The 19,718-nt window shown below is 38.6% G+C and overlaps 1 protein-coding gene across 1 annotated transcript in view; it reads left to right on the forward strand.

Moving 5' to 3' along the window:
- The window catches only part of Bruce (BIR repeat containing ubiquitin-conjugating enzyme), a 1,406,664-nt gene that overhangs the window by 1,029,511 nt on the left and 357,435 nt on the right, over nucleotides 1-19,718 (forward strand). Inside the window, exon 51 of the mRNA XM_068225988.1 lies at nucleotides 1,494-1,642. Within this exon, the coding sequence (XP_068082089.1) occupies nucleotides 1,494-1,642 (149 nt within the window). The remainder of the gene's footprint in view (nucleotides 1-1,493; nucleotides 1,643-19,718) is intronic.

Consider the following 19,718-nt stretch of genomic DNA (forward strand, 5'->3'; position numbering starts at 1 on the left):
TAAAATAATTTGTAGCCCAGATTGCAGTGGTTCATCACCCGACATTACATACCGATTTTCATTAAATTATCTTCAGCCGTTTTCTGTTGATGCGTGTACAGACAGACAGACAGAGAGACAGACAGACACACAGAAATTACGGAAAAGTAAAAAATGCATTTCCTTGTTACTGTCGACATGACAGATACAGAAATATCATTCATTTCAAATTCTCAGCAATGCACAGGCAAAACCCTTATTTTATATATAGGCCTAGATTACATTTCACTCCTTCCCCTGAACTACCATTTCACTCAGTGTAATAACATTATTGATAGCCTAGATTAAAGGAGCCTATTCCCCGACTTTGCATACCAATTTTCGTGAAGATACGACCACTAATAAAATAAATATTTGACAATTAAATTTTAGGCCTTCCCCTAAACTACCATTTTTCTCAGCGTGTATAGCCTATATTGTAGCAAATTATTTGCCATCTTTGTCTAGTGATTTTCATTAATACACGACCACTAATAACATAAATATTTGAGAATAAAATTTCAGGCCTTCCCCTAAACTACCATTTCACTCAGCGTGATTAAAATAATTTATAGCCTAGATTGTAGCGGTTCATCACCCGACTTTACATTCCGATTTTCATTACATTCTCTTCAGCCGTTTTCTCGTGATGTGTGTACATACATACATACATACATACATACATACATACATACATACATACAGACAGACAGACAGACAGAAATTACGGAAAAGTAAAAAATGCATTTTCTTGTTACTGTGGACATGACCGATACAGAAATACCATTCTTTTCAAATTTTGAGCAATGTGGGCTACAGACAAAGACTTACTTTATATATATATAGATTACATTTTAGGCCTTCCCCTAAACTACCATTTCACTCAATGTGAATAACATTATTGATAGCCTAGATTATAGCGACCTATTCCCTGACTTTGCATACCAATTTTCGTGAAGATACGACCACTAATAAAATAAATATTTGACAATTAAATTTTAGGGCTTCCCCCAAAACTACAATTTTTTATCAGCGTGTGTAGCCTATATTGTAGCGAGTTATTTCCCATCTATGCTAAGAGATTTTCATTAAGACACAACCACTAATAACATAAATATTTGAGAATTAAATTTCAAGCCTTCCCCTAAACTACCATTTCGCTCAGCGTGATTAAAATAATGTATAGCCTACATTGTAGCGGTTCATCACCCGACTTTACATTCCGATTTTCATTACATTCTCTTCAGCCGTTTTCTCGTGATGCGTGTACATACATACATACAGACAGACAGACAGACAGACAGACAGACAGACAGACAGACAGACAGAAATTACGGAAAGTAAAAAATGCATTTTCTTGTTACTCTCGACATGACCGATACAGAAATACCATTCTTTTCAAATTTTGAGCAATGTGCAGACAAAAAACTTATTTTATATATATAGATTTATTTTTTAATTTTTTTTTATTGCAGGTCTGTACTAAAGAATGCTTCATATTCAGAATTGGAAACTCTAACAGTGAAGTTTCTGTGCAAATGTTGTTGGTGTCACCCTACCAACCAGCGTTTGTTATCGGAAGTGCTGTGTAAAGTGATAAGCAAACAGTGCCAATTGAAACACGGTAAGTACTGCAGAAATAATCTTTTGGTGAACTTTTTTTTCCCAATGATTTGGTGTAATATGCCTTTTTCCATGTTTTAGTTTGCACAGTTCTTGACTTTGATGTGCTTGAATTGAATATTATCTGTCATTAGACTCCAAGATGGAAAGCAATTTGCCATCCTGAATTCACAAAGCACAGTGTTGTACACTATTTGTCATTTGGCAGGACTATTTATATCAGACAAAATAAAGAAATCAAATTGTGAAAATCTTGAACATTAATTTCTAGAAGAATACCTTGATGAATTTTAAGGACTGGTAACATTTACACCTACAAGTAATTACTGAACGTTACGGAAGTTGACTGTACGCATCATTGTAGTGGCTGAGGACTGTGCATTTGGGAGCTTCACATATATGAATTAACAAAAGGTATTTTTGTGTAGAAAAAATATTGCTTGAATTACCATAATTTAAATAAATTTTGTATTGTGAACAATATCTAAATATATCAGAAAACATCAAGGTCTTTAAACAAAAGAGTTGTGATGCGTGCTGAGACATAATAAAATAATACCACACTATATATCTAAATATATGGGTAGAGAATCAAATTCCGACACCAAGGAGACATTAATTTAGAGGAATGCAATTTAGGCTAAGCAGTTGTCTAGGTAACATTTATGTTATTAAAGTTTCCAGGTCACAGGTTCAAGTATGCGTGAGAAGACATATGATATGGTGCTGTAGTAAGAACCACTGTAGTCACCATGATTTTGGATGCAAGCATGCAAAATGCATGCATTGTGTCGTACAAGTGCTGTATGTCATTTTTTGGGATAGAGTTCTGAGACGTGTAGAGTCTCTTGGAGGTGGAAAAGTGTTTGTAGAAGTTTTTATTTGTAAATCTTTTTAAGTAATGCTTTCTGTATGATCTGGAGTGTTGGGATAGAATATTTTATTCGTATCCCATTTGGTTGCCTAACCTGTACAGTGTAAAATATTGTTGCAGAATATTTTATTTGTAACTACTAGGTTATTGTTCTATACTTACTGGAACAGTCCAGAAAGGTTGTGACGCGAACTTTTAGAACAGGGTGTGTCGGCTTTTGTCAGTTATGGTTCTAGAAATATGTCCTTTCTATTCTGGAATTTTTTTTTTTTTTTTTGCTTTACGTCGCACCGACGATGACTTGCGGCAACGATGGGATAGGAAAGGCCTGGAAAATGGAAGGTTCGCTGTTGTTGTCTGTATATATGTTTGAGAATGTTGGTTAAAGATTGTGAACAGAGAAAGAGTTGTGATTGATGAATCTGGGTGGCGAAGGGCAGACTCCTGAGTTCTGATTGCCTACTCCAAGGCCAGACTTCCCTTTGAAAGGGAGCGAGGCAGCATTTTGTTGGTCAGTCTTTCCTCTGTCTCAAGTCTGTCTGTGGTCTGTCTTTGGATCTCTCGTCTGCCGAAGTTTTGACATCGTCGGTGCCTCCTTGCTGCCAGGATGGGCTGCGTTAGGGTAAGCATGGTTGTTTTCAGTCCCGTTTTAATTAGCAGTTAATTTTCGTTGGTGTATCACACAGGACATTGCCCTAATCGCCACTCTGTTGATCAGATGTTGTGAAAAGCACGTTTAGTTTCACTCTAAATTGTAATAGTATATTGTGTTTCCTCTTACCTTCAAGAATGTACTTGTAGAATTTGATTTGTGCTGAGATGTATTTGCTTAACACTTTGGACTTAAGGCAAAGCTCTTGTCAAGGAACATCTAATTTGTATTTGTCAAAGAACGTCTAATTCGTGTGTTGTGTGTATCTAGATTTTGTGTACAGCTGAATTTGTCCAGAAGTCAATTTGTATTGACAAATTTTTAAAATCATATTTTATAAACACGAGATCACTGTTGTCTTTTTGGAAAACCGCAACCTTTGCACCCATATGGCCTTTGGTTGGTTCCCGGTCCCGTTCCACGTCCCTTGTTTTATTACCGTCAAGTTGCCCTCTCTGATATTTACTTGTGTTGTTTTCAGCACAGTGCAGTGCTGTCAATCAGATGTTTATTGTGTGTGTAGTGCTTAAGGTACCATGTAATTGCTTTTACTTTCCTCCCTTTTAACTGTGTTTTGTGTAGCCACTGTAATAACGGTTACATATTGGTAGCAGAGCATGGTTGCAGACGGAAGAAAAGTGAACGGTGATCGTACTTACCCTAAAATAAGGTAAAGTTTGAAAGTTGTAAATCGCTTCGAAATTTTGTTTTTTTCCCGTCAGGATTGCTCGTGCTGTTCCTAACCCTCCATTTAAGAAAATCGGAACTCGTTCATGAACTTCGTATCCGAAAAATTAATTCAACAGGCAATGTCAGATATGACACTAGCCTATTGAAACAGTTCCTTAATTTATCTATAACCATACCCGAGTTAACTACGGACGAGTTGCCTGAGTCTTTGGCCGTGGTTAAAGATAAGTTGGCAGAATTTAATGCCATTCTTGTGCCCTTCTGTGCTTCATAGCCCTCGCATGGCCAATTACCACGGGTTAAGGCACAGTTACTATATTACCTGGACAGAATTAGGGATTTGTTGTCTCTTAAATTGCCGCCATATGAGTGGCAGACGTGTGAATCCTTGCTAGTACAGTTTTCGAGAATATTAGACAAAATCACTGGCTTGCTTGAAGGGATTGTGCTGACTAACACTAGTTCGGAGGTTCAAGTGTCTACTCCATCTGAATCGTGTGAAAGTGTTGACTCTGGTTCTGAATCTGTAGCTGCTCAAGTGTGTACTCTGACATCTAGTGCTAGTGTTATTCAGGAGTCTGATGTGAGTAATGCTCGCCTGGGATCTTCTGTTTCGTTGTCTGGAGCTAGGACACCTGTAAGTGATTCAAATAATGTATTATCTTTGCATGTCGGTACCTCTACTAATTTTCCTGTGGTAACTGCTAATTCTGTCGTGGCTCAGTGTCTACCCTCTATTGTTACACTACCCGGTTCTTATGCAGTGGTGCAAAATCAGCCCCCTGTCTTAGCGCCACTGGTATCAAGTGCTCTTTTAGGTTGCATAACCCCTACACAGGTGGTTAATGCCCTGAAGGTCTCTCAGATTAGCGAAAACCTTTCACAAATGAGATTATGGGCGCCTGTAACGTTGCAGGCTAACGGTAGTCCTAACCTAACCTTCTGTACTCCATCCTTTTCACAAGGGCACCCGAATCAAAGGTACGATGCCTCAGTAACCCCTCTGGACCACTCTAAACCTTCCCAAGCACCTCCTACACCTGTTTTCCACCAAATTTTCTCTAACTTACCTCACCCACTGACTACTGTATTTAAGGGAGTCTCTAAATTTTTGGCTAACTCCATTGATGAGGTTATTTCCTTCCTTCGGTTCTTAATTGAGTTCAAGGATCGGGCAATAGTGTACAATCGCAGTAACGACCACATGTTTCAAATCCTATACCCGGATGAATCTGGAACTCTTTCTGAGCATATCATCAGGGCCATTTCCGAAAGATAGACTGTAGATCAATTCCACGCAAATGTGCTTGAATTTTTCATCCCTTCTCGTGCCTTGTCTTCATTAGTGCAGAAGCACTATTTCAGAGTGCAACATTTCAACGAGTCATTATCTGAATATGTTCAAGATATTAAGCTCAGGCTAAGATTTTCCGGCTTCACTATTCCGAGGCACAAATGGTTGCCAACGTAATTGAAGGTCTTGTCCCGAACTACAGATCATATCTGGCTCTTTCACCGCGACCAGCAACGTTCGCCCAGTTGGAAGCCGTCACAGTTTCTGCAGAAGGCATTCGATGTGTCAACCAGTTACGCTTTGCATTAGCCCCACCTCCTATGAGCATGCCCTCTCAGGATTCTAAACCGCCCCTTCATCTGCTTCCAACTCGCGTAATCCTTGTTCATGTTTCAATGGTGGGTCCTCTGCTGATTTCAAGCGGGACTGTCCTAAGGTTGGGACCTTAGGCAATGAAAAACCTGCCATGGGTAGAGGTTCTACTGCCATTACTACTTGCCGTAACTGTGGGTCAGCTAGGCACTTCTCTGGGCAGTGCACACATAATACTTAACGCTCTGGACCTCCAGGCAATAGTAGTTCTAGATCACTAACCGCCAGTTCTGATGTTGAACCCCAAAGCATGGCTTCTTGTTATATCATAATTGTACCTTGGAGGATGATTTACTTAATTCTGAGGCTAATGACTGGTCCTAGTCTGAATCTAGTGCTCATTTTTTGCAATCCTTTAAGATTTCTGCCTTACCTTCTTGTAAATTACCGTACTTATGCATAGAGGTAAATAATGAACCTATCCGTGCATTATTAGACTCTGGGAATACTATAAACTTGATGAGTGAGACCTGGTACGATTCGATGAAAACTCAAGTTACCTACATTAGAACCCATACTGCCATACTGCTAATTCCAACTCATTGAACATTGTAGGATCCCTAGATATCAAGATAAGAGTCCGTGATTTCACATGGAGAATGCCAGTACTAGTGGCAAAAGATTTATCCTGTCAGTTCATGTTAGGTGCCAATTTTATTGCTAAAACGGGCATGATTTTGGACCTGCAGTTCAATAGATTCCATTTTAAATATTCTGCAAGAACCTTTGAGCTGTGTGATCGCTCCCCTATTTTGCCTTGTCATGTTCCTGAAGATTCTGACGAACCCAAACCTTTTGATTTTAATCATTTACCCGAGGAGCAGGCCAACCAACTTAAGGAACTGCGATAAGTTCCCTGATGTCTTTACTGACAAGTTAGGTGTCACCAATGTCTTAAGAGTACAAAATTGAAGTCACGGATAACATACCTGTCCACTCTCCTCCGTACCGGCTGTCACCTCCCAAAATGAAAGCCCTTAAGGCTATTATTGACCAAATGCTCGCTGACGGAGTGATACGCCCTTCTAAGTCAGCCTATTCTTCCCCCATGTTTCTGGTTCCTAAACCGCAAGGTGGTTATCATCCTGTAGTTGACTATCGGATGTTGAACCGTAAGGTGGTCCTCCAATCTGTTCCCCTTCCTGATTTGCACTCTTGTTTTTCCTGGTTTGCTAATGCCAAAATTTTTACCACCTTTGATTTAAATCAGGCATATTACCAGATACCTCTGGCCGAAGAATCCAAGCACCTCACAGTTTTGCTACCGATTGGAACTTCTATGAATTTGAGCTCGTTCCATTCGGACTACTGACAGGAGCTGCTGTCCTTACTCGGTTACTGGATTATGTTTTATCTGACATTAAGTTCAAGTTCAATTTGGTAAACTTCAGTGAAACCTTCGAGGAGCACCTTGTCCATCTCAACGAAGTGCTTGAAAGACTGCGTAAAGCACGTCTAACCCTCAAGGCCACCAAGGTTTCTTTCGCACATCCGCAGATGTCCTTCTTAGGCCATATTGTTTATTTATTTATTCATTCACAAAGCACAAGATACAGCTACACTGAGCAAATTTCACTTGCACTGTCAACAGACTATTTAACAAACGTAAACTTTCATAATAAAATATAACAAACATAACAAAATATAACAAGATCAGGTACACAGCCTACTAATAACAACTGTTCAAATCGAAAACCATAAGAATGTCCATGTGCATAGCCAAGTCGTCGTGGGTCAAGATGGCGGTATAATCCCTTCACATCAACTTATCTTTAAGAGGCTATTTACACACCTCTCGAATACACTTTTATTTGATGCTATATCAAGTTCTTGTCTCCTGTTAATATTGTTAAAGAGTGTAGGGAGGCGGATTAGGAAAGATCGTTGAAGTATTGAGTGCTGAGTGTGGGGAATGTGGAGAAGGTCTTTGGTTCTGGTGGAGCGGGAAGGAACACGGAGAGAGAAGAGTGAGACAAGATGTTCCGAGCGGTAATGCCCATTTAAGATCCCGTGGAGGAAATTCAGGTCAGCTACCTGTCACCTGATGTGCAGCAGTGACATGTTAATTGCCATTAATACCTGCTGATTTCTGAGCTTGAGGTTTCTGTTCCTTACAATTGCAGCAAAGAAGGACACTGCTCTGTCTAACTGCTTAGTATTGGAGGGGGAGGCTGTTGTCCAAATAGGAGAGCAGTAGTTGAAGAGAGGTTGAATGATCACGAGGAAAAAGTGATGAAGAGCAATGGGGTCAGAAATTTCTGTGAAGCGATAGAGAATGCCTAGTAATTTCATAGCCTTGGTTGTATATGTTTCTATGTGGGTCTTAAATTGTAATTTTGTATCGAATATTACACCTAGGTCACACTGTTGCGTAACTATGGTGCTGGGCTTGCCCAGTAGGTAATATGATGTCGGTAGAGGAGATTTACGTAATGTTATGGTCACGTGGCTGCATTTTTGTGGATTGGGGATAAGTTTCCAAGTATGGCACCAGTTCGAGAGGGCATTAAGTGAGGTCTGTAGCAGAGCTGCATCTCCTGGATTCCTGATCTCCCTAAATTGTGTCAGGGAAGGTGTCTCAATCGATCAGTCTTTTATTGCCGTCATCCAGAATTTTCCCACGCCAAAGGACATCAAAGCTGTAGCCAGATTCATTGGCATGGTTAATTTTTTTTCATAAATTCATTCCCAATTTTGCTGAAGAGGCAGCCCCATTAAATGCCTTGAGAAGAAAGGATGCCAAATTTGTGTGGGGGTGATGCCCAACGTGAAGCCTTTTACGACTTGAAATCCTCCTTATGTAACGCTCCTGTTCTGGCTATGCCAGACCTTCATATACGCTTCATCCTTCAGACTGACGCCCCTTCCTCAGGCATATCCGGTGTTCTCCTTCAGGAATTTCAAGAGGGGCATCGTCCTATTTCTTATGCTTCTCATGCCCTGAATCCTGGTGAACGAAATTATTCCATTTATGAGTTGGAAGCCTTAGCTGTTGTCTTCTCTTTAGAATGCTTCAGAATGTACCTGGAACATCTTCCTTTCGATCTGGAAACTGATAATCAGGCGTTGAGTTGGGTACTGGCCAAACCGCGAGGGACTGCTCGTCTTTCAAATCATAATTTAATAGATATCCATTTTATGATTTGAAAATTTGATAGTTTCTATTTAAAGTCTGTGACAAATTGACCTAGTAAGTAAGTACATTGAAACACAAGGAAATATTTTAACAATTTCAAGATTTTTATATATAACTGTTGTGTTGATAAGTATATCTGTTACAATGTACCAAGTCCAAAGATTATTGATGTTTTGGCACCGCTGAGGAAGAGAGTATTTGGCTCTCGAAACATGTACGGGAATTAGGTATAATAAAATATGTAAAGTATTGACAAGGCGGGAAAGTATTTTATAGAAATTTGAGTAAGGTGACTGTCGAACTTTCTGAGAACTACAGTAGTTTACTAATCTGTGTTGTGGTGTGCAAGTTTTCAGAAGTGGTCGCCTTCCCCCACCCCTCACCCAGTATCTTATGTTAATTGTCGAGCACAGCTCGACTTTCAGGGGGGGGGAGATGAGACATGTAGAGTCTCTTGGAGGTGGAAAAATGTTTGTAGAAGTTTTTATTTGTAAATCTTTTTAAGTAATGCTTTCTGTATGATCTGGAGTGTTGTGCTAGAATATTTTATTTGTATCCCATTTAGCTGCCTAACCTGTACAGTGTAAAATATTGTTGTAGTATATTTTATTTGTAACTACTAGATTATTATTATTATTATATTTACTGTAACACTCCAGAAAGGTTGTGACGCGAACTTTTAGAACAGGATGTGTCGGCCCTTGTCAGTTATGGTTCTAGAAATATGTCCTTTCTATTCTGGAAAATGGAAGGTTCGCGATTAGTGTCTGTATATGTGTTCGAGAATGTTGGTTAACGATTGCGAAAACGGAGAAAGAGTTGTGATTGGTGAATCTGGGGTGGCGATGGGCAGGCTCCTGCGTTATGATTGGCTACTCCAAGGCCAGACTTCCCTTTTAAAGAGGCCAAGGCAGCTTTTCGTTGGTCGGTCTTTCGTCTTTCTTAAGTCTGTCTTTGGATCTCTTGTCTGCCGAAGTTTTGACGTCGTTGGCGCCTCCTCGCTGCCAGGATGGGCTGCCTTAGGGTAACCACGGTTGTTTACAGTCCCGTTTTAATTAGCAGTTAATTTTCGTTGGTGTATCACACAGGACATTGCCCTAATCGCCACTCTATTGATCAGATGTTGTGAAAAGCACGTTTAGTTTGACTCTAAATTGTAATAGTATATTGTGTTTCCTCTTACCTTCAAGAATGTACTTGTAGAATTTGATTTGTGCTGAGATGTATTTGCTTAACACTTTGGACTTAAGGTAAAGCTCTTGTCAAGGAACATCTAATTTGTATTTGTCAAAGACCGTCTAATTCGTGTGTCGTGTGTTTCTAGATTTTGTGTACAGCTGAATTTGTCCAGAAGTCAATTTGTATTGACGAATTTTGAAAATCATATTTTACAAACAAGAGATCACTGTTGTCTTTTCGGAAAACCGCAACCTTTGCATCCCGGTCCCGTTCCACGTCCCTTGTTTTATTACCGTCAAGTTGCCCTCCCTGATATTTACTTGTGTTGTTTTCAGCGCAGTGCAGTGCAGTGCTGTCAATCAGATGTTTATTGTGTATGTAGTGTTTAAGGTACCGTGTAATTGATTTTATTTTCCTCCCTTTTAACTGTGTTTTGTGTAGCCGCTGTAGTGACGGTTACAAGTTCCATGCCTGTTGCACTTGGTCAGTCAAATCAGCAACAGTACATGCTGGTATTGGATGATGCTGGATTTGTTGTCTCATATTGGCCCATATGTGCCCAATGGGCAAAAGGTCTGGTAATCTCTTGCAGATCTCCACTCCGCCCTCCAATGAGCTCTAGTTTGATACCACTGAAGTTGCAGATGGCAGTGATTTGGAATTAGTGGCATGGATACTACAGGACGTTTGGTTCAGAGCTCTCCATCAATTAATTGATTTGTTACAGTTTGCTGTGTCAATTTGGTGCCACCTGAAGCTCTAATGGCTGCTGCAGATGCAATGCGTTCCACCACAGCCAAGCGGCATATAGGGCAGTCTTCCCTCTCTGTAATAGCCCGTGTGCAGCTGGTGACCATTGTTGACAACACCAATACATTGTAGATGCATCCTTGCTCATCTCCTTAAACACATCTTCGACTGACACCTACCTCACATGGCGATAACTGTTGCTTGCAAAGTGTACAGGGCGTACTTAAAGCAAACTTGCATTGCAAGGTTATAGTTGTGCTACTCTTTATCGACTAGTACGCAAATATGAATAGGTGCTGTCTTTCAGATGTGCAGACATTGTATTGTATTTTATTTCATCCAACTGATCATACAGTGATATGGGACACATCAATAATCATATTTACAGTAACAAAGGATAAAACAGTAATATACATGCCATGAGAAATAAAGAGAAATATACAATGTAGTAATGAAGCACAAAAAGATAAAAGATGATACATAAGTTAATTTTTGCAGCGCTAAGTGTTCTACAATAGAATAAAAACAATGGTTAGAAACAAATTTGAATAGTTCTTTCTTAAATTTTAAACATGGTTTTATATGCTTAATGAAGTTGGCAATTTATTAAACAAATGTACACCTGCATAACTCAAACTTGATCCATAAAGCTTAGTTATGTGTGGTTCTATGTGCAGACTGTGTCTATTTCTAGTATTATACCTATGTACATCTGAGTTTATGGTGAAACTGATTACATTCTCTCTCATATATACAAGTGTTCGGAAGATATAAAGGCTAGGCAATAGTAAAATAGAAAAAATGAAAATCCACAGCCTGTTTCCAGTCATTCAACCGGGTCAGGAATGGAATATAACGGCGAGGATAAGAATTGTGCCGGCTGTCGAAGCCTGTCATACTCCTCTGGGGCAATGATTAATGAATGACAGGTGAAATGAAATGATATTCAAGAGTTTTGCTGGAATGAAAGATGACAGGGAAAACCGGAGTACCCAGATAAAAACCTGTCCCACCTCCGCTTTGTAATAGTAACATAGAATTAAGTTTAAAATATTTCTTGCAGCTTGTCCTCCTGCCAACACCGCCCATTCCTCTAATCATTTTCTTTTGTAACTTAAAGATGACTTCTCTGTATCGTGAATTCCCCCAGAAAATATCTCCATAGGTTAGTGTGGGATGGACATATGCAAAATACATTACTCGACAAGCCTCTAAATTAAAACTATTTTTCAAAGACATTATCATGAAATAAATTCTACGAAGTTTTTCCCTATAAACACAATCCAAGAAACTTTGTTGATGGTGAGTACTCAACAATGGTCTCTCCAAATGATTGGACAAATTTCTATACTGTATTTAGATTAATCTGATGGTGAAATCTAATCACAGAAGTTTTCTGTTTACTTAAGATTAATTTATTATCTTCAAGCCAGCTCAGGATATTACTCTCTATATTGCCTGCCTTTAATTCTAACCGTTCAGAAATTTCATCAGCTACAAAAAACAGTAATATCATCGACAATTTGGACTATATCATTGATAAATACTAAAAATAATAATGGTCCTAAAACTGACCCCTGTGGATCACCATGATCGATGTTTCTGGCACAGGAATACACATTCTTAATTTCATTTTTGCTCAAATCAGTACCGGTGTATGATATTTCAACAATCTGTTTTCTATTCCCTAAAAATGATTTGAACCAGTTATAGGCCATTCCCCCAACTCCATACATGTACAACTTTCCTAAAAGCAAGCTGTGGTCAGTTATATCAAAAGCTTTTGTTATGTCTAAGAAAATACCTAAACGTGCACCCTTCCCATCTAGTGTGTTATATATCCGTTCAATAAAGTTAATGAATGCTGTGGTAGTTGATCTATTTTTACAAAAACCATTTTGGCAACCAGCATATATATTGTGCTTCTCTAAGAATGATAATGGTCTATCGTACATAATTCTTTCCAGTATTTTGGAGAATACGGATCGGAGGCAGACAGGTCTATAGTTACCAGTATCTTCTTCACTACCCTTTTCATGTTTCGGAACAACTTTGGTTACCTTGAATTTGTCTGGAAATTTACCAGTGGTTAATGACAAATTTATCAAATAACAGAGGGGCTTGATTATGTATCGGTAACAGCATTTAATAAGGCAGTTTGAATAACCATCTAAACCAGAAGACTTCTTTTTACCCATCTGTTTTATTATCTTCTCTATCTCTTGCTCAGTTGCCGGAGTAAGAAACACGGATGATACATTCCTATGAACTGTATTCAAGTTTGTTCTTATCATCGTAGTTTGAAAATTTTCCGTTAAACTCAAAACAGTTTCTAGAAAATAGTTACAAAAGATTTCTGCAGCTTCTTCTGGATCACTGACTTCCCCACATTTGTAAGAGTAATATTCTTTTTTGTTGGAACTAGAGTACCTTTCTCCCTTTTTTATAATGTTCCAAATACATTTAGACCTGTTTTCAGAATTTTTGAGCACATTCTCATTGTGCAATCTTTCAGCAGCCTTCAAAACTTCTCGATATATGTTCTTATATTTCTTATAATAATCCTTCAATTCAGATGAGGTGTTACTCCCTTTCACACATTTGCTAAAAAATCTAATTTGTCTACTTGAATTTCTAATTCCTGTTGTAATCCACCCATTGCCATAATTCTTTACAATTACCCTTTTGACTGGTATTGCCATTGGTGATAATAGCTGAACAAACCCAAAAAATCACTGAAGGCCTCATTAGTTGAGTTATTTCTATATATACTTTCCCCAAGTTTCCTTGGCCAATAACTGGTTAAAATATGAAATACATTTTCCTTGTTACTCATTCTAGTTTCCCTGTAAATTGCATTGTTATTTTTTAAATTATGGTTTCCTATTGCCCTAAAATTTAGATGCACGATTTGAGCAAAAGATCTGAAAAAGCTGTATCATAAACTTCTATTTCATAATTCCTTATTTCCTCATTCAATACAACTTGATCTACTGCTGACTTGGTATCCCCACATATTCTAATTGGTTAATTTACAACTGCCTTTAGACCATACAAGGAAAGCAACATTTCTAGCCTTTTCTTATCTTGCCTAGCATTATTCTTTTTGAAATCTACATTAAAGTCACCCATTATTATTACATTCTTGTTCTTATTCTGTAGGTCATCTAATATAATTTCAATATTATTATAAAAAGTTTCAACATTACTGCAAGGATTTCTATAAATGCATATGAGTATTAACTTATAATCCACTAGTTCAATAAAGCTAGCCTTGAAATGCTCCTCTACATTCAGATACTCAAATTTATCCAACTGCTTACTTGGATATTATTATTCACATATATACATGAACCTCCACACTTCATTTTCCTTCTACAAAACTTACTTGCAAGAGCATAACCTTCTAATACAAAGTTTGAAATCTCATCCTCTACCAACCAATGCTCATTTAAACATAAAACATCATACCCTTGTAGGTTATCTGCCAACAGAACCTCCATACTTAGAATTTTATTTCATAACATTCTGGTGGAACAAATTTAGCTCTCCCTTTAGATTATTACTGTTGTTACCTTTTACCTTAACAAATCCTGCCCTAGTAATACTGGTCATTTTCTTATCCTACTTGACGTTCTTATTTCTGGTTGTTTAGCTCGCCCTCCTTCAGTTCGTCCTTCGTGCTTCAACATTCAGCTTCTCCAGTAACTCCTCTCCTTGTTCATCCGAGTGACTCCTACTGATGAGCTCAGTCGTTTCCTCACGAGTTTTCCCTGAATACTCGGTGCTTTCTGGTATTGCTGTCTCTGATGATTGAGCTGGAATCACATTAATCCCTTTCAGCTGATTATCTTCTCCTTGGGCATCCTTCTTTAGTGGTAGAAATCACCTCAGCTACTTCCTCAGCTCTTCTTACTTTCATTACCTGCAAATGTTCTGCATCTTGCTCTTCTTTATGCAACAGCAATGGTATGACTTTATTCATGATAGTTGCTCCTGGGGTCTCTCTTTTTTCTTTCTTATCATATCTTTCTTATCATATTACATAGCTTCTGTTAGGATGCATGCCGTGATTTTTTAAATATCCTCAATCCATATTGCCCATATCAGTTATTTCTGTATTTTGAAAGAATTTGACAGTCTTCTGTAGCTGCCTGTTTGTATCATTAACTAACTTATTTACACAGGACCAATCAGTTAAAGAATATCGATGTGGAATATTACATAAAATTACATTGGTGGTCTTTAATTTACAAACTGTTTTCTTCACCCCAGAAAATGACATTGGATGCTTCATTTCTAGTAATGTCATTTGTCCCTGCCATAATAACCACATAGTCATTCTTATTAAGTGTTCCCATCTCTTCCATATCTGACTTAAGAACCTCTTTGAACAGAGCAATTGGCTTGACAAAACCTACAGCCGGTAGCATATCACCAAGTTCGACAGCAATACCCCGACCATGGCTATCCCCGTACACAACTACCTTACATTCTTTCTTCCTCAACCCCAGTGCAGGCTTCCTTGAAATGGCTGGAACATTATTAGTCTTTACACATTCTTCTTCAATAGAGGTAATTGATTCAAGGACCTGGAACTTATTCCTTAGTTCAATGCCTAGGCCTACACCCTGATCATGATTAGTTTTAGGCCTACTGTTGCAACTCCCTGTAACTACCTCCGACCATGTCTCAGATTGCACTTCAGTTACACCATTTAAACTAAGTCTATTACGTTTAATATTTTCAATGTCCTTCTTTAATATTCGAATAATTTCATCCCTTGAGCCCAGTTCGGATAATAAATTAACACAGTCGACACACTTTCCTGCTTCCGCATGCACGATGTGTGCATCACGTACACAAACACTTCGCGAATTATTTTTCCTTTGGCCTATGTCACTACTGTTACTCTGATCCACACTTCCACTGGTATATGACACCTCCTTCCTGTCATTAAATTCTATGCACTCACTACTTTCCATTAAACTATTGCATTTATGAAAATTCTCAACAGCTTGAGGAGCAACACGACCAGCAGGCGCCATACCTACATGCCTCCCAAATTTTGTTTATTTAACACAACCCTTTCTTGGTGTTGGGATTTCATTTTCTGCCAGTGTATATAGCCAGTGGGAACAACAATAGCTACATCAAACATTTATACACAGTCACCAAGGTCAACTGGTCATACTGAGTGAATAAATTTGTAATTGATGTGTGATAATCAAAAAGGCACAAAGCCTAAAATGTAAACAGTTAATTCGGAGGAGCTATGTTTATGTTCTACCAGGGTTATTGACTTGGTCTAAATATCATTATAAATTAACCTGCTGTGTTGAGAAATGCTAGATATTTTTTTTATCATATCCCAACGCTGTACAAAATCATGTTTTTATATTTGCAGTCGTAAACACAGTAAGTGCATCTTAATGTATAACCGTAAGAGGGACATAAACTTCATTTCTTTGTTCGTAAAGGTTTAACATCACATTAATACTAACACAGTAGACTATCACCAAGTAAATTCTGAACGCTATTCAAATGCTATCACACACTTAAGTAAGCAATATTCACTGGACGCATTTTTACCATCTTATCCTTGTTATTGCTTTAGTTTTACAATTCTGTTTCATTACACAGATCTTTGAAAAATGGTTTATACTCTGGTTTTAAGTTATCATTGACTGTAGGGGCTGCCTGGCCGAGGCGGTAAAGGCGTGCTCGATTCGCCCGGAGGGACGTGGGCTTGAATCCCCGTCAGGAAGTTGTAAAATTTAAGAAACAAGATTTCCACTTCCGGAGGTGCATATGGCCCTGAGGTTCACTCAGCCTACACCAAAAATGAGTACCAGGTTAATTCCTGGGGGCAAAGGCGGCCGGGCGTAAAGCTAACCACTCTACTTCATCACGTGCCGCGGTTAACAATCGTGGAAGCCTTTACCTTCAACTCCTCCAAGGGCCTTCATGGCCTGTATGAAGGTGACTTTGTCTTTTTTATCGTTGACTGTAAATCTCTCTTTTCACTATTAATACTCTGCTTTTGTTTGTTCAGGAATTTCTACTTTAATTGGACCTTACACGGCAAAGTTTTTCTTCAAAAGTCGTAGGCGCCGATAATCTGTCATTTCGTGCATCTGGCAGATTAAAATGGAGCATCAAACTTAATGCATAGGCAGCCTAAATGATTGCCAAATTAAAATGCCTAATCATTATTAGTCGCAGGGTGAAATGCTCACTACCGCTAGGTAAAGTTTGGGAATTCAGGTGCTTCTCACATGGCCATTTCTGCACGATTTGCTCTTGAGTCAGGTCTTTTAATTCTCTTTTTTATATAGGGTGTTCCCAACACCGACAGTGCTTAGTAAGAATCAATCGAGGGATGTTCCACCATTCAACACTTTATATAATATATAACATTTATTAAATGAATACCGATTTTGGTTCCCTTGAAATCATCATCAGTTCAAAGCAAATAAATAAATCAAAAGAGTATAAACACACATTCAGCATGAAATCTGCCTTTAAACACACTTTAAATGTTTGACATGGGTTATATGTCATAAAAACGCATTAAAATTTTAAAATCGTCGTAACATCCAAGTCTCAAACAATTGAAGTGCATTTGTACAATGTTGAGCGGAGTTTTAAAATAATATATTAAAAAAATTTAAGTTGAGGAATGCTATGAAGTTCTTATGTTTTTGCTGTGGATATAAATACATATGGTAAAAAATGTTCATATATCTGTAGTCGAATCATCGATGAAAAATAAAAAACGTATTAAAAGTGGACCTCCAGCTTTCCTAGTGGCAGGGTAATGAGAGCGAGGAGTGCGACTACTGTGCCATAGAACCAAGGTTGTACCGTCATTTAACTTTTTACCTTCAACAACAACAACAACAACAGTGACATTTTCAACATACATCAGCTGTTACAAAACAACGAAGGATGTTCCCCCAACTCCTCGGTAACCTGCCTTAACTACAAATTGTCTCAACATCGGCACGTTCACAAGATCGTTATTTTCTTGCCGATACAATTCCTCCCACAGCAGCTCAATTGAATTTAAATCCGGATATTCGGAGGGCCATTCCATTAAAGACAATTCCCCAGAGTTCTGTTTGTTTTGCAGATAATTAATGCAATAGCGAGATGTGTTTGTGGGTCATTGTCTTGTTGGAGGACAAACCCATGTCCAATAAGTTGCTCTCCAGACGAGAGAGCATAATGAGATAGGATGGAATGGTAGCCGTTTTCATCCAGTGTTCCTTGAATTCGGTGCAGTGTACCAACTCCACTGAATGTGAAACAAACCCAAACCATCACAGAGCCCCCTCTATGTTTCTCTGTAGGTGTTATACAGTCAGGATGCATAAACTCATCGCCATTGCCAGAAATCTTCGAACTTTGACTCCTCTGTCCACAGCACCCTTTTCCAGTCCTCAACTGTCCAATTTGTGTGCACTTTAGCCCACATCAGTCTCTGCTGTTTATTCCCATGTCATAGAAGTGGCGTTTTAGTAGCATTTCACCCACAATGATTAGTAACTCTGAGGTGACACTTAACTATGATCACCAAGACTTGACTCCCAAGCTGCATGTTTAATTGATTTTGGATTTCAGGCACCGCCATTCTCCTATTTCATTTGCTGATTAGAACAATATACTTGTCATCAGTTTTTTAAGTCACTAGAGGCCTTCCAGATCGATGTCATTCTTAGACCCCGTTTTATACATACGTGATATGGTATCACTAACTGTTGAACAGGGGATTTTGAGCTTCTTCACAATTTCCCATATCGTATACTTTTCTCCTCAAAGAGTATTAATTGTTCAGAGAAACTCTATATTGGTTCAGACTTTGATGGGCAGCCCTTCTGATGCTTGAAAGTGAACTTTCTTAAGTGTCTTTCTTCGTACCCAGTCTTTATCCAATCCGTACATGGTTCATCCTTCATGCAACAAAACCACACCCTTTGTCGGAAAGGCAAGGAAGTATTATCATTCTCAGCTGTAAAATTAGCCTTGTTTGGGTTGAAAACAATGAAGTCATTGTGCACAAATGCAGAAACATTGTAAGGTGCTGGACTTTTGCGTGCATTTCTTATCTTTTGAACCCACCCTTCTGGAGTGTATTCTGGGAGGTTTTTTTTGGTGGGTAGTCACTTATGTCAGAAAATAGATCAGATGTAAGGCTTTTCGGCGTTTGCTCTATTAACCAGCGTTTCGTCTTAGGTCTGACACTAGACCCATCAGAGTGGGATGTGTCGGACCCTACCCACTGACGCTGGGGTGTATGCAGGTGAACTTATCAGAAGCCCTTATAAGAGGCACAGTCTGATAACTGCATATGGGAGATAAATCTCCACACAGGAATTATTGCTCGCCTAGCAATTCCAAATGGAAAATTCTAAATTCCCATGGAGGGAATTAGATATTTTTCACCAATAGAGCATGTAAAAAACAGATCAGATGTAAGGCTTTTCAGGCGTTTGCTCTATTAACCAGCATTTCGTCTGAGGTCTGACACTAGACTCATCAGAGTGGGATGTGTCAGACCCTACCCACTGATGCTGGGGTGTATGCAGGTGAACTTACCAGAAGCCCTTATAAGAGGCACAGTCTGATAACTGCATACGGGAGATAAATCACCACAATAGAATTATTGCCCGCCTGGCAATTCCGAATGGAAAATTCTAATTTCCCATGGTGGGAATTAGATATTTTTCACCAATAGAGCATGTTAAAAATGTCAAAAACAGATCAGATGTAAGGCTTTTCAGGCATATGCTCTATTAACCAGCATCCCACTCTGATGAGTCTAGTGTCCGACCTAAGACGAAACGTAAAATATACCAGTAATAAGGGCAAGAACTTAAATTTATTATGGAGAGGAAAAAAAAAAAAAAAAAGTTGCATAGGTAAAATAAGGGGGCCAAAAATCAAATAGCTAATATTAATAATATGTGGCCCACAATCAAAATACACCAGACTCATTGATTACAGCACCTTCACACACGCTTACCTTCATAAAAGACGTGACGAAAAGTTTGGAATAAGGACTTGGCATCTATATTAATTAATTGAAGAATATGAATTCAGGTGGGTACAAAACATTTCTTTGTAA

This window comes from Anabrus simplex, chromosome 2, assembly GCF_040414725.1.
Source record: "Anabrus simplex isolate iqAnaSimp1 chromosome 2, ASM4041472v1, whole genome shotgun sequence".
NCBI classification, from domain to species: Eukaryota; Metazoa; Arthropoda; class Insecta; order Orthoptera; family Tettigoniidae; genus Anabrus; species Anabrus simplex.